The sequence below is a fragment of the Dermacentor andersoni genome, chromosome 3 (assembly GCF_023375885.2).
Source record: "Dermacentor andersoni chromosome 3, qqDerAnde1_hic_scaffold, whole genome shotgun sequence".
NCBI lineage: Eukaryota > Metazoa > Arthropoda > Arachnida > Ixodida > Ixodidae > Dermacentor > Dermacentor andersoni.
In genome coordinates, this window is record NC_092816.1 from 208,012,102 (window position 1) to 208,027,055 (window position 14,954).

Genomic DNA, 14,954 nt, shown 5'->3' on the forward strand with positions numbered 1-14,954 from the left:
CATCATCATCGTTTCGCCTGGTTCGATAGAGTGGCCGTACAGCAGTTCCGGTTTCAGCTTAGTAAGCCATGTCGAGACAATCCAGCACCTGATTTGTTTCTTTCGCGCACGACGCTGCGAGCAGGCCGCGCTTTTCGTTTGTGCGACTGGTGTCGGCACGGTGGTGTTTGCTTTGTGTGCTGTGTCGAGGTTTCGGTGTTCCAACGCGGCGTACAGAAACATCGCGTCGAGTGTCTAATGGCGCCGACAGTGCCCGCGCAGACTGCGCTGGGGAATGCCGGCAAGCGGTTGCCGGGAGGCCTAAGATTTGTCGCCTTCCGATGTGCTCCCTACTGACGCGGAAAATGTTCTGCCGAGACCTGCGCAGTGGTTGCATTGCGATTCCGGAGACCGTCTCATTTGACAGTTTCACAGGTACTGACACTGCTGTACTGACATGCGCAGAACTCGACGACGGCGAGATCATTAGTCAGGTTTCTGCTGCACCCATTCTCTATGCTGCACCGCCGGACGATGACTCCGAGTCGGAAGATGACGCACCATGTGCTACGCTGCCGTCGCATGCGGAGCGTGCACAAGCAGTGACTGTGCTTTCCGCCGCCTATAGTGACCGTGCGACCCTCTCCGAGATTCAGGCTTATCTGATTGCGCGTAAACGGAACAGCGTGCAACGGCGCACTCACGATTTCTTCAAGCCTAATGCCGAGCCCGAATAAGTGCGTGGAAATAAAGGATTTCATTTTTTTAATTTAATCTGCTTTTTCGGACACCTGTTTATTCGGACATTTCCGCAGTCCCCGTGAGGTCCGAATAAACGGTCGGCGACTGTATACCAAAAGTGCGGAGGCATTTACCTGTGATTTAGTTAGTGCAAACTATTTTGCAAGGTCCTTTCTATAAGCCTATGTTTGAGAGTAATGTGAAACAGTGGTCCACTGTGGTTGTGACAAGAAAAGGCAGGCAATAATGTGCTTTGAAAATTGTCTTTTATTATCAAAACATAAAATCTATTGTCCTGAGATCATACAATGAGGTCATGTTGCACAAACATGATGAGTGGCCAATCACTTTACGTGGCTACAATCCAGTCACACACGACTAAAACAAAACTTTCTGTACAGTTCGCAAAAAGGTGATGGGAAAAAGAAAGAAGCAACAAAAATGGCAGGAGATTCTCACACAACCAGAAGGCAATTCAGGGCAGCTTATTGCTCACAACTTTGGCTACCTGAGGCACAAGCCATGACGCATTTGCTTTCCACCTGATGCTCCCACAGTTAATGCCAATGTGAGTATTTGCTGGAAGCATGGTGGAATAATAAAGCGAACGAATGATTGGCCGCTGATCGTGTCGGGTGCCAGGGATACATATGATGCCAGTGGTGGTGTATGTACAGCAGCAGGGGTGAGCTCAGGGTTGGAACTCGGGCAGGCGGCGAATGCGGGCCCGCTCCTCCTCGCTCTCGTCCCTCGCAATGAACACCGAGTGGCCCAGGCCACAGGCCACAGTGTGCACGTGGATGCCCTCCAGCAGGCGCACCTCCTGGGGGGTCGTCGAGGATTTCTGCCGACCTTCGCCATAGCCCTGCGCAGAGGCACTCGCGATGAACCTTGGTGGTTCGCATCTTCGTGGGATTTGTGAAAAGCACAACATGGGTAGGTCTTAACGTCAGTACTAGTGTGGCATACAGCCTGTGGGCATTGATGACATGACGAGGACCCTGGCATGTAACGCTCATTTTGGCCGACACTGTGCAGCAATTGTGCAGCTTCTGCAGCACTCACTGCCCAGAAGCCGTGCAAACAAGCTCTTTTTAACCGTGCACTTCGAGAGCGACATGCTAAAATGAGCATAGCACTGAAGAAGCATGGCATTGAGAACGTGGATCCAAATGTTTGGCAGCAAGTACTAAGAGCATAAAATGCCCTATTCACTTTAAGGAGACAAAGAAGAGCACACCCGTAATTCCAAAATACTACGATCCGAGCATGCAAACCAGATACTGCATTTATTCACCTAATGAACTCACTTCCTGAGAAACCAAAGCAAAGTTACGGAGCACATACTCCTGTATTTTGACTAGGTGTAAAGTTCCCATGAAGGCATACACAAAGAAACAATATCACAAGAACTATGAACAAAAAATAAGCGATTCACCAAAGCACGTGACGTTGGCAGAAGTAAGCCTACACTGGAAACATCACGCTGCTGATTGTACGTAAGCTCATGCAAGTCCACAAACATTAAAGGGCACCAAAGAGAAACACCAAATCAGTGGATTCTGATAAAATATTCTTTTGAAGCTATATTTTCTTCAATTTTGTGGTAATAAGTGATTAGAGAAGAAAAGGAAGGTCGCAGTTCCATTTACATTCGTACCTCGTAATAACGAAACAGGGTTTACTGAAGTAACTAAAATTATCCTTGAAATCCCCATAGAAATCAACGTATCTAAAACCTCGTTTTAACGAACTGAAATTGTCCTGCCAATGGATGTAATGAACTAGATCAGCCTCCGAAACCAAAATATAGCCAATCGTTGCGTGCAAATTGCGTTACTTTCCGCTGGGTTTGGCACTTGTGGCAGTTCAAAGCTCCCGCATCCCTGCTTCGAATACGCCGTCGAGCAGCATTGCTTTTCATGGTCGTGTGTAGCTGCATGTCTGCGTATATGCATCAACTTACTATCACACTTCTCTACCGACCTCTCGCTCTTGTGTGTGCCTGGCTGTGCAAGGCTACACGCAGCGGTGCAAAAGATTAGTGCATTCGCATCTGCACACCACAGGCAGGCGTGGCCTCCGAGATCTCCCCAGTGCAATCTCGGGGTCATGCCGCACAGGCAGCCACAGCTGGGCCTTGCCTCAGACCTCCAGACACAATCTCGGGGGTCACACCACAGGTTGTGCATTCACTTCTCCATCTCCCTGTCGACGTGCCACATGGGCTAGTAGCTGAGTGTGGCCCGAGAGATCTCAATGGCATTGGTGCAATCTCGGAGGCCATGAGCCAGCCGAGCCAAACTGGCACGGCGAAGTTCGCTTGCTGCCTCGATCACAAAGTGGAGGTGGAGTGCTGTGTTGTGTGCCAAGTGCTTGCCGGACTGCGACAAGCCAAGTGGAAAGGGGGAGCGAAAGACAATCACAATAGAACAGAAGGCAGTCATCTAATGGCTGTCGTGTGAGGTGCTAAGCTGCTTGTTGCGCACGCCAAAACATCTTCCGTTTCTTTATTCAAATTTCATCACATGCGTGGTTGTGTAGTGGCTCCATGGGCTGCAAAGTGGTTTTATTTCCCTGTTTAAACTTGCCTCGAATGTAGGCCGAACAAAAAAGTGAGGACAGTGCTCAGAAAATGAAAACGGCATTTATTGAATATGAACCTGCCGCGCTCATTCTGCGCTGCTATCTTCCTTATCGCTGTCATCTTTTTGTGGCCGGCACACACAACAGCGTCTCCCGTTGCCCCTCCAACAGCAGACATATTTCTTATCGATGCTTAAGTGCCACATGGCTTGAACACTTGACAATGCCTCTGTGACTAGCACAACTTTTCGTCCGAAAGTGGCAGCATAGTGGCATCGCCCGTTTGGTTCTATTACAATAATGCCACGCCGCCCGTCGATAAGACACAGGTCAAAATGTCGACATTGCTCATGTACTCATTGGCTAGAGGTGCTGCTAGCTGTAATACAGACTTCTCTAGATGGCACGAGCCATCACACTATTTATTAATTTCTATTAAAACTGGTGCACTTTTTTTCAAATCCTCGAATGTAAGCGAACCCTAGAAGTTTGGTATATCATACCTGCCAACCTGGCGAGATCACAAATTGGGATACTTTTTATTTGCGCCAACGGGGGTGGGTGTTTCGTTTAAACTTTCAGGCACTGTTCGTTGAGTCCTTTTGCAGGGACCTTGCAGTAGCAGACTTTGCTCACTTAAAAAATTTGCCGGAGTAGCTTTGCTCAAAAGATGGTCCAGACTGACGGCCCTTCACTACCAGAAGGTGTTGGAGGGTTGTGTTGCACGCTGATGAGTGAAATTCAGTCCTAGTCTTTTGTGCCGTGCTAAAGGTGCTATCACACTCTGCGTTGCTATGCGGTATCACGAGTAAATCCAGCATCACCTTAGCAACTCGGTGAAATATGTTTTCCATCAGTGTTTTTCATTTTTCCAACCCTAGACCACTGCCTGTCCCACCTTTCTAGATTCACAATGTCCTCTGGAAGACTGTACACCTGTAGTGTGGCAAACTCAGCTTCGAGAGCAGCTAAAGCGTCTTCAGCAGATTCATTGGAATCTCAGGGCAGCAGCTGAGGGAAACTCTGAATGAAGAAACGAAGACTCGAAACCTCACATGCGGGTCCCAGCGATTACTCTGGTACATTCGACGACTGATATATAAAAACCGACGCGCTTGACCCGCTGATCAGATTTTCGCCAATCACCGACCGTGTTCGCTGCTACCATTGTGCTTTAAGTGTAGCCTGTCTTTCCGGGCACAGGTTCGCCCAATAAAAGTTAATTTTGTCTTTCAAAGTATTGCTGCTGTGTTCTTCAACGTCACTACCACGTGACAATACCCTCAATGCACGCACCTTGTTGAGGTGCCAGTTTCAATAGGCAGGATCGAAAAACTGTAAATGTACTGAAATGTGGTGGCTATAACCGGCGCGCCAAGTGCACTGAATACCCCTTGGCAATTTTTTCCTTAAGACTAAGACAACGTTTCCGTTTCTCTCTTCGGTAGTGTTCATCCTCAGCAAAAATACCCACGCATGTGTCAGCAAAGCACAAACTTGACACCTGTTTCAATGACATGATGTAGGTTAATGAAATTGCTTTCACAATGCACAGTGTCTCTGTTTATTGTCATGGTCTGTAAATAATAAACTACCAGCAATTTGATGTGATTCTGCTGGTTTTCTGCAACCTGACACCCGACTGCCTACCGAACCTTCCCAAATTAGCTGTGTTTTCCTTGATATTTTCTGAAAGGTTTTCAAATTTGGGACATGCGCTGGATAACTGTTGACAAATTGAATTAGGAAGGAACAGCGCCAACTAAGACAATCACAAGTGGGGAGTACGACACAGGACAAGCGCCTGACAAACTGTTGACAAAATGCTTGCATTATTATTCATTCTTGAAATAAATGATATGCTTTTCAACTGGCATCTCAACGAGGTGGATGCATTGAGGGTACTGCTTCCGCCGCCGAACCTGCTTTTTAAAAACATACCGTCTTAAATGCCTACTCGTTTGATTTGTGAGCTCTACGAACATGCAAGAGCTCATACTGCTGATGTCAGGTGTCGTGATGACAGCAATGCCCCCTAAGCCTCACATGACCACACTGCATAGGACAAGAAAGGACAGACATACCAACTCGCCGTAGGTGGGGTGTGGCCCCCAAGATATGACGCTCTCATCAGCCAGCACCACGATGCTCTTGTTGGAACAGCCAATACCCCGGACGTGCCAACCCGTCAGGTCTTGGATGGGCTTGGGGTACATGGTTGCCTCGCCACCATGGTTGTTCATGCCCCAGAAATAGAGCACCCCTGCAAAGCCAACAACCATACCAACTAGCATTGTGGGGCCTGCTGCAGGCTATTCCATAGATATAACAATGTTTCACTGCTACCTTTAACAATATTGCTAATCACAACAAACCAACAGAGGCTTTCAGAACGTACCTTTGAAAGGTATAGTACAAGGTTACATTACGTGAGCAAAAGTAAATGGACCACAAGCCCGCCACAAAAGCTTGGTTTCTTTTGCACAATCTGAAATGCATATGCAATCTGATGCATAGTCTGAAACTAACAAGTTTGCATTACGAAGTTTGAATTGCAGTCTTGAATTTCAAGTTACGTTCACAGGCAGGGAAGAAAATTGGCTTTATCCTGAATCTCTGGTCCACACACATTTTCTTGAGGGAGTACATCAATTCCAGCACTCCTTAATGATTACTGTGCATGGACGTTTATTTCCCAACAACTTTAGGGTGTGCACGCAACTAACACTTCCCATGTGCGTCTCGCTTTATGCACTTGCGGCACTGCTGCAGTGACCCTAACAAACAATTCCATATGTTTGCCCCTTTTTAGAGAAGCAAGTGAAAGGCATAACAGAGAGAAAACTGCCAAGCTTGACAACGGGAGCTCTGGTAAAGTTGTTGAATTGCTGTTTTTCCATCAGATATTACGTCAACCTTTGCCCAGTGCCCATGGCAGCCATACAGAGTGCTGTGCCTAAAAACTGAGAAAGATGCAGATTGATTAGCTCAATGAGTACACTATTTCAACCACGCCATAACCCACATTGCATTCTTGCTTAGCGGCCCCATGGTGTGAAAGCCAGGGAGAGAGTTTGCCAATGCGATCTGTGCATGAAACCAAGAAGTGCTTTGAGGATTTAGTTGCTAAAAGATACACAAAGAAAATGTAATGCAGTGACCTATTCTTTTTGGTGAAACTTGCACAACATACACTGAGGAAGTGCTCTAGTTCTGTGAGGTTCTTGATCCTCAGTCAATGGAAGAGGACAAGGAAGAATTGCTGAGGGCAGTTCCTCATCAGGACAACTCTCTTTGAGTGTTTGTATGTGTGCCTGCTAGTACGCTACCCCTAGCTGATTATGATGATGATGGGAGTTTATTGGTGCAAGAGCCAGAGGTGGCCGAAGATCACCAAGGCTATGGTAATAGACAGCCATTGGTAAATGAATAATGAATATCGAGACGTGGATGAAACATAGCTGCATAGAGGCCTAAAAAATATTTGTTAGAAAGTGCGTAAATATATTCATAATAAAGCTGGACAATGATACATGGCATGCTATGGAGAAAAGATGTGCTATGAAGAGATGTACTAAAATATGTCCCTACGAGTAGCACTACTGCTTCACCAAGGCCCTTAAATCCAAGTGCACGGAGGCATGTGCCATACAGGTCACTAGAATTGCAGCATCAGCCTCTCATTAGAGGATGCGCTACGAATATTGTGGGCTAACAACACACAATAAATCAATATCTTGTAAAAAAATTTAAAACTGATTTATGATCAAAAACTGGTTCTGCTCCAAGAAACAATACCGGATGAAGGGGAATGTGGCAGCGGTACGCTAGAGGAAAGTGCTTTTTTTGTTCAGCTTCTGCTTCCGGACACTCCAAGACGTGGAGAACGGTCAGCCTCTGACCACACGTAACACAGAGGGGAGGTTCACTACCAGTCAACAAGTAAGAATGTGTACCGTATGCATGTCCTATTCTCAGTCGACAGAACATGACATCAGTTTGTTGCCCTTTTGTTACTGAAGGCCACTTTCGTACGTTTGGCTTAGTTAAATGAAGTTTATTACAGGTTTCATGGTCTCAGATGGATTGCCAAAAGTTTCTCAGTGTTCCACGCAAGAAAGGCTTGAAGTCTGTGGGAGTGATAGCTATGGTAGTGTTACGGGCTCTCATTATACATGTAGCAAGTTCATCTGCAAGCATACTGCCCACCACACCTTGGTGGCCTGGCGCTCAACATACTACTATATGTTGGTTATATGCATACATAGTGCACAGACTTGAGTAGAAGTCACCGACTACTGGATTTTTATGTTTCCGTAAAGATGTCAATTTTTTGTAGTTTTAATACCTTTATGTGTTTCACAGTTAAGAGTAGTAAATGAACTTCTGCAATAAAGATGCTCGCTTCTACGTGCAGAATATTGCATTCCGAGACGGATGGCCCGGCTCAATGCATCAAATTTTTTTATTCTTACAAGTTTATTTCATTTTTATTGGTATTCATGGATGAAGAGTGCATATATACCAACGCAAAAGATTTTTTTCTCACTTTACGGTCATCCTAGAAAAATTACGGTAAATTTTTTCGAAATAAGTCCCTAAGAAGAATTGGAATCTGCAATAAAAGAATCACCCCTGGGCGGTCGCATACGGCGAAAAAAATCGACCCTCAAAGGGTTAAGCAGCCCCCATCACTGCCCCATGTCATGTACGCCAGAATTAAAAAAATATTGTTTTCGAATATATTATTTTCAGATACTTTCAGCTAGCGGTGTGATGAAACTAGAAATAGAGAAACAAATGCAGCGAGATGCTCGAGCAGTCGAGCGTGCGCCAAAAAGCGCCACACCAGCAGGAGCGAGGCGCACGGGGTGTGCGCGCGCTTTGGTCAATCAGTGGCACGGGCACATCCTTCAGAAATGGTACAACAGCACCACAAAATGTGCACAAAATGTGCACCAAGAAAACGGCTTCAAAACAAGTGTAAGATGGTGGCCACTGTCCACCGTGTCCGCAAATGGTGATGGCGCGAGGTTCAAACATCTTTTGGCCAATTTTTGCTGTTTGATGTCCACCCTGGCTCGTATGCGCGGCGCGATGGACGCGCCGCTGGTGGCGGCCTTGCGCATAACACACGGGAGAGGAGCCAGCCGCCCGCCGTAGTTTGCTGTGTCGTTGATAGTGCTTCCCTGTCTTATTCTCGTTTTCAGAGCAAAATGGGCAACACCTTTCTAATGTGCGGGGTAGCCAAAGCTTCAAGCAACGTCGAAGAAGAATTGTTGCGCAGTGGGGGGCTCAAATACATGTGAAAACGTGCCGGCGATACGGTTCTAATCATTCCCTGAAAGCCTCATCAGTGGGAGCAACGGTAGCAATGGATCGTCGCTTCGGTGGGAAATTTCTTGTTCTCATCCTTTCCTTTGTCACTTAGGTGTTTTTTTCCACTCGATCGTAGTTAGACGCGCGAGTGACGAAGTTCGTCTGCAGTGCAGCATGTGGTTTAAAGGCATTTCGCTAAATTTCGGAATGCCGTTTGCCGCTTATATTGTTTTCCGCTTCTTTACCACGTTGGGCTAGCTAGGCAGCATGACTGCACGAGTGCATCCTGTTGTATGTTAAAGCTACAGAAGTTTGCAAGAACTGAAATTGTTAGTTTTATGTGGCCCGGTAAATCCTCGCACCAGCTGTCGCGCACTTCATGTTTTTACATCTATTTTATGCGTGGCTTTGCACATGTTTAACTGTTGCTAGTTGCTTCACGCATAACTCTTGTTGATTCTTTTGAGCTGCGAGGTTTTCACCCTGCCTCGTTTGTAAAGGGTATAAATCACGCTGTTTCTTATCGGAATGATACCAAGCAAGTGCTTCTTTAACAGCTTTAGTCCTTTCCCGAGGGCATCTTAGATATTGTGTTTTTTGGGGAAATGTGTTTAGAAGATAGGTATTTCAGGGCGAGAATTGATAATAGTTGCTGCATATGGTATTTTTGTTCCATTTTTCACTGAAAAGTTTGCGTCACGTTTGGGCAGTCATCACACCTCGATGCTGTCTGAGCAGACTTAACATGCCGAGTGATTTGTTTGTTTCACAACGTAGTAGCTTCTTGCAAGTGAATTTTGTGCTCAACTGAATTCTTTCTTATTATGCTTACGCTGCAGAAGACTAAACTAGGCCTTGCCGCCAACGCTCATCTACTTTGACTGGTGCTTCTCTGCCTTTAAATATATCATGTGACACCTCTCTCTAGTAACATTAAAAAAGTACTCAAAAGTTAATCAGACTTTAGCTTTGTACGTTTCCAAACAGCTCCCTAGGGGAATTTAAAATTGCAAGAACTGCAGCGGGAACAGCAGTTAATTGGTGGTACAGCGGTAACACGCCCTTTTATAACCCGTGCGTTTGGCGACTTCGTGGACTAGTGTACGCGTTTCCATCAATAAATTCGCAATTACTCTTTTTGAGGCCATTTTAACTGCACTTATTCGGCGATGTCACATGTATTCATCGGCAGAAAGATCACAACGGCATATGCAGACATCGCACCATGCGGATTTGTTTGACGTAAGTCTGCACTAACGACGGGTGCTTATTATTGAGGTACAGAAGCAGCATTACGGCAAGGCTAGAATTAAAAATAAACACGATCGAGGCATCGTATTAGTCAAGAAAAGTTATCAGCTAGCTCACATGAGCTCTACTTCATGTAAATGGGGTTCATGGCGTTTGTCTGCGGGACGCACCTGGCACGTATGTGGACCATGCTGTCCCAAACACCGGTAACACCGTGTTCATACCCGCTCGCACAGAGGTCAGCATCTTCCCCGCAGCTGTCACCGCAGAAGAAGCAGCCTGGCACCCGAACAAAGGAGAAATCGCAGCCGCGAACTTCAGCCATCCTTGCTGCAAAGGGCTGTCGTCTGCTACTGCTCCCGCGTATACTGTTGGAAGCGTCCGCTAGGTGGCTTTCAGTGGCGCCTCTATAGGCGGTGCACGAGGCATATAAGAGCAATTTTTTATTATTTTCTGATTAAATTTACCTTCAAGATTTCACGGAGGAGTTCTTGAATGCAGGGTATTTACAAAGTTGACATTTTCAAGTTCCCTGAGTATTCCAGGTTTTCCTTGAGCGACACAGAACGTTACTTTATGTCAAGACAGGTTAACAACACATCACCCAACGTTATCACTCTCACGTAAGCATTAAAAAAACAAAAACAAAAAAAGAACAAACAATAAACTTAATCCAGTTTGAATAGTTAGGAGTAGTGTTTACTTCATTCAAAATAGAAAACTTAAGGTAGGGGACAGTAAAATGCACAGCAAATAAAATATCTTAAAAAAATGATAATGCCCATTGTAAATCGAGTCAAAGATTTTCAAATATAAGTAAAAAGAGGTGCATATAGGTACAAATATTTTCGAAAATGAGCTACAGTCAACAACCGATTTTTCGGACCCTCTAGGGAACGTAAAAACGTCCGAAAATTCAAGCAGTCCGAAAAAATGAATGCATGCAAAAAAACGCACCTTTTTTCTTTTTTTCTCGGATCTAGAGGTAAAGGGCGAAGTACCACACTTCCGAAACCCTGCCATAGCATCAATGAACGTGCTATAAAAAGAGGCGTTCAAAAACTCTGTATGCAGCCGACTGCCGGTTTATTATGTACATGTGCATCGTCGGGCAGCCAGTGTTATTGCTGCAGTGGCTTGAAGAACTTGTTGGTTGTTGTTTGGACGGCGTTCCGGTTGCATGCGATCATATTCACCTCGATCTGAGCAAGGGTCATGTCAGCACTGTACACCGATGAAAGAGTGAACAGTGCTCGCGTCAACTCGGCGCTTGTAGGCGGCGCAGGCATTGGCTCCTCATTTTTAACATCGGAGTCTTCTGAATCCCCCGCAACCTGACGGACTATTCCCTCGTCAGTCAGTTCTGCGCAGAAGTTGAGCTCGTTGTTGGCGTCAACAAACTGTTCAAAAGTTATGTCTGTGGGTACGGTACTGCTTTCCGTGCTTCGATGCCATCAGCGAGGATGACGAAGACGAAGTGGGGGCCATCGAAGGCAAGCGAAATCCTCAAGTTGCGAACAGCGGAGTTCGCTGACGAGCGTTGAAGCACCTAGGCCTAGCGTCGCAGAGCACACTTGACACAACAGCACAACCACACACTACGCTAGCCAAAACGTGGCCTGTGCAAACAAACAAAATAGCGCCGCTCCGGAAACTCCGCCGGAGGCGGAAGTGCGGCCATTTGCGGCGATGAACATAGCCAGCGTGGCCAGACCAAATCGGTGTGTGTGACGGCTAGGTTCGGCTAGTTGTGGTTCAAAGCGGTGATATGCTTCGGCTGCGTCGATCTCCTTCGCAAGGGCGCTGTGCGAGGAGCCAAAGGACCTTCCGTCGCATCAAAAAGTCCGGAAAATTGGACGGCGGGGGGTTCGAGCATCCGAAACTTCAGATGTCCTTATGCATCGATTCTATGGGGCTCGTGGCGGTGCCACGAAGACGTCCAAAATATCAGGCATGTCCAAAAATTCAGTCGTTGACTGTATATCCATCAAGTGATAACAAGATCATTAGTATTGGGCCCGAACTTTGTCACAAGTGAGATTTTCTCAGTTGGAAAGTTGGAAAGTCAACGTCAACTCTCCTCACATACTCTTAGCCCCTCACATACTCTTAGCCCACACACAATGCCTGTTTTGTGCTTCACTGCTTTCAAGAGTTAATTTAGGTTTGGATGAGGGACACCGCCATCTCGGCATCAGCCAACACTTTGTTTTTTGAGCTTCAAGCTCCTTTAAAGAAGAGGCTGCACAGTTCCTTTCCCGATCATTCCTCATTGTGACGGTCATTTCTGTTCTTGTCTTACTCCTGCCATTCGTTCACCCCACGGACTATTTGAAGCATCTTTTTGGTCAGTTGCACAGTCCACATCCAATTTGTCAAACTGCTTAGGGGCTGAGAAAACGTCCGAAAAATCGGCCAGTTGGAAAAAATAAATGCATCTCTTGATGAAAAAAGAGCGCTACCAAGACGAGGACGAAAGAACAACATGTACGACAGACAAGGCGCTACTGTAATTGCCAGCAAGTAACACCCTTATCTACTGCGATGGCCACACTGCCTGACAAGGCAAGTCTGCCGGTCTTTTGGGTAAATGGCATACTGTGAAGGATTAAGATGCGTTTCTTGGACACACGGCACCTTTGGATTGCACTTATGTAAGAGTTCCTTAATGTCTTCTAGATTGTGGAGTAAACCCCTGACATTTTACTGTATTACCTGTGTATCCATATTACATGTGTTTTGTGCTGTGCGTCTAAGTGATACAAATTAGAGTAACTCACGAGACCTTTCCAGATCCTGCGATGCAGGATTTTCTTTCTTCCTGGTGTGCTTGAGGGAGCTACACTGTTCCTTGGGCATCTGAAATGCCGGCGTTGTGTTCATCGTGTCCATCACCTCATCTGAGGCAGCGGATAGTGTCTGCGGGCGTTTTGGATCTATCTGCACAGGCAGTGGCCCCGAGTCCGGCGGGCCCGGGCGTCTGCTGGCCCTGCTTGGTAGGGAGCAGAACAGCGCTAGCTGTTCCAGCCGAGGGGCTGATGGCGTGACCGACGTCCCACTCCGTGCGACTTAGGTGGCTGCCGAATTATGCGGCGCTGCCATCCGGTGCAGGAAGGACTGGACCAATTGTGCGAAAAAACGTCTAAGTGCTTCTGCGAAACAGATTTAGTTTGACCTTCAGTTTTATTATTTGTTTTTCTTTTTTCCACGCGGGGCAGGATCGCGAGTAGGCAGGGTAGTCTCCTTCACAGTTGGCATAGTGGGTTGCTGAAGTGCAGATGTCAGAAGTGTTCAGTGGAGCTACATTTAGCAGGAGTAGCACGCGCTCTGCAGCTTTGCTGACACTTGAAGCATTGATGCGGATTTGGGATGTATGGTCAGACACGAAGCTTACAGTAACTGGTTTCAATTGATTCAGGAAGGTTGCTGGTTCTGAAAGTAATGATTATATGCCTAGTTGGTATTTCCTTGTCATCTCGCCTTATTTTTATCCTTTGCACCTTGACAACGTTCTGTTCTTGCCATCCTTCTAGTAGTTCACCTTCATTTAGTTCAAGAATGCCATTTTCCGAGATGACTGTGTTCACTGACCTGTGTGGGCTTACTGAAATAGGAATGTCCCCAAATGCTACAAGTTTAGAGAGCTTCTTGTACTGTGGTTTGTCACAAAGTTTGAGAAGATCACCACTTCCCATCTTCGTTACTTGATAACCTGGGCCTATTACTTCAATGAGAGATTTGGCTAAAAGAAACGGTGAAATCATTTGGACTGTCTTAGTTTTGTGCTTACTGTGGACAACGTCGTACAGTCTATGCTCGTTACAACGGACCCGCCTACAACAGACTTTCGGATATAACAGACTATATATACTTCAGCATTAGTTTGTTCTACCTATTTTATTAATGCAACGAAGTTCGCTTTTAACGGACTGGGCTACCACGGTCTATTGGCTACAGCGGCCGAAATTAGCGCGAATTTTTGAAGCGAAAGCTTTACTAACCTAGTCTATCCAAGTTTTGCCGTCGCCAGCAATTTGACCTTCACTTGACCGCAGCTGCGCCGCAGCCTTGGCAATGCATCACGTGACTCGCCGTGCCGAGCTCCGCCACCAGCATGGCGCATGCGCTCTCCGCAGCTGTGTCGGCGCCTGACCACATGACATGCCGTGCGCCTGGCTAAGAGGAGCTCCGTGCTCGCCTAGTCGGTGTGAGCTTGGCCATGGATGAGAGCGAGGCCGGGCCGTCTGCTCTGAAGAGTTGCGCGGGAGCGGGAGGCTTTGAGCCGTTGTCGCCGAGCTGCGTCTGACCACCCTGCGGATATCGCCCGGTGAGCTGCTTCACTGGAGAGCATCTGGAATGCCAAGCACGCGAAGCTAGCGTTGAAGACTGAGGAAGAGTGAGCCGATCGGCTCTCGAAGCCTAATCACAGTCATGTCTAGCCACTGATTTAGGCGCAGCCATTATACCTGGCTTAACGATGATTGTACAGTCGCCGACCGTTTATTCGGACCTCACGGGGACTGCGGAAATGCCCGAATAAACAGGTGTCCGAAAAAGCAGACTAAGAAAAAAAACATGAAATCCTTTATTTGCACGCACTTATTCGGGCTCGGCATTAGGCTTGAAGAAATCGTGAGTGCGCCGTTGCACGCTGTTCCGTTTACGCGCAATCAGATAAGCCTGAATCTCGGAGAGGGTCGCACGGTCACTATAGGCGGCTGAAATCACAGTCACTGCTTGTGCATGCTCCGCATGCGACGGCAGCGTAGCACATGGTGCGTCATCTTCCGACTCGGAGTCATCGTCCGGCGGTGCAGCATAGAGAATGGGTGCAGCAGAAACCTGACGAATGATCACGCCGTCGTCGAGTTCTGCGCATATCAGTACAGCAGTGTCAGCACCTGTGAAACTGTCAAATGAGACGGTGTCCGGAATCGCAATGCAACCACTGCGCAGGTCTCGGCAGAACATTTTCCGCGTCAGTAGGGAGCACATCGGAAGGCGACAAATCTTAGGCCTCCCGGCACCCGCTTGCCGGCATTCCCCAGCGCAGTCTGCGCGGGCACTGTCGGCGCCAT

The 14,954-nt window shown here is 47.0% G+C and overlaps 1 protein-coding gene across 3 annotated transcripts in view; it reads right to left on the reverse strand.

The window, feature by feature from the left end:
* Window positions 1-969: 969 nt before the first annotated feature.
* Window positions 970-14,954, reverse strand: part of LOC126524337 (protein RCC2-like) — a 66,149-nt gene continuing 52,164 nt past the window's right edge. For 2 of the 3 annotated variants that reach the window (XM_050172667.3, XM_072287412.1), the window contains 2 exons: window positions 5,391-5,569; window positions 970-1,585 (listed from right to left, as the gene is read on the reverse strand). In XM_050172667.3, the coding sequence (XP_050028624.2) occupies window positions 1,412-1,585; window positions 5,391-5,569 (353 nt within the window). In that variant the 3' untranslated portion in view covers window positions 970-1,411. Of the gene's footprint in view, window positions 1,586-5,390; window positions 5,570-14,954 lie in introns of those variants that run through there. The other variant, XR_011893522.1, reaches the window with a different exon arrangement.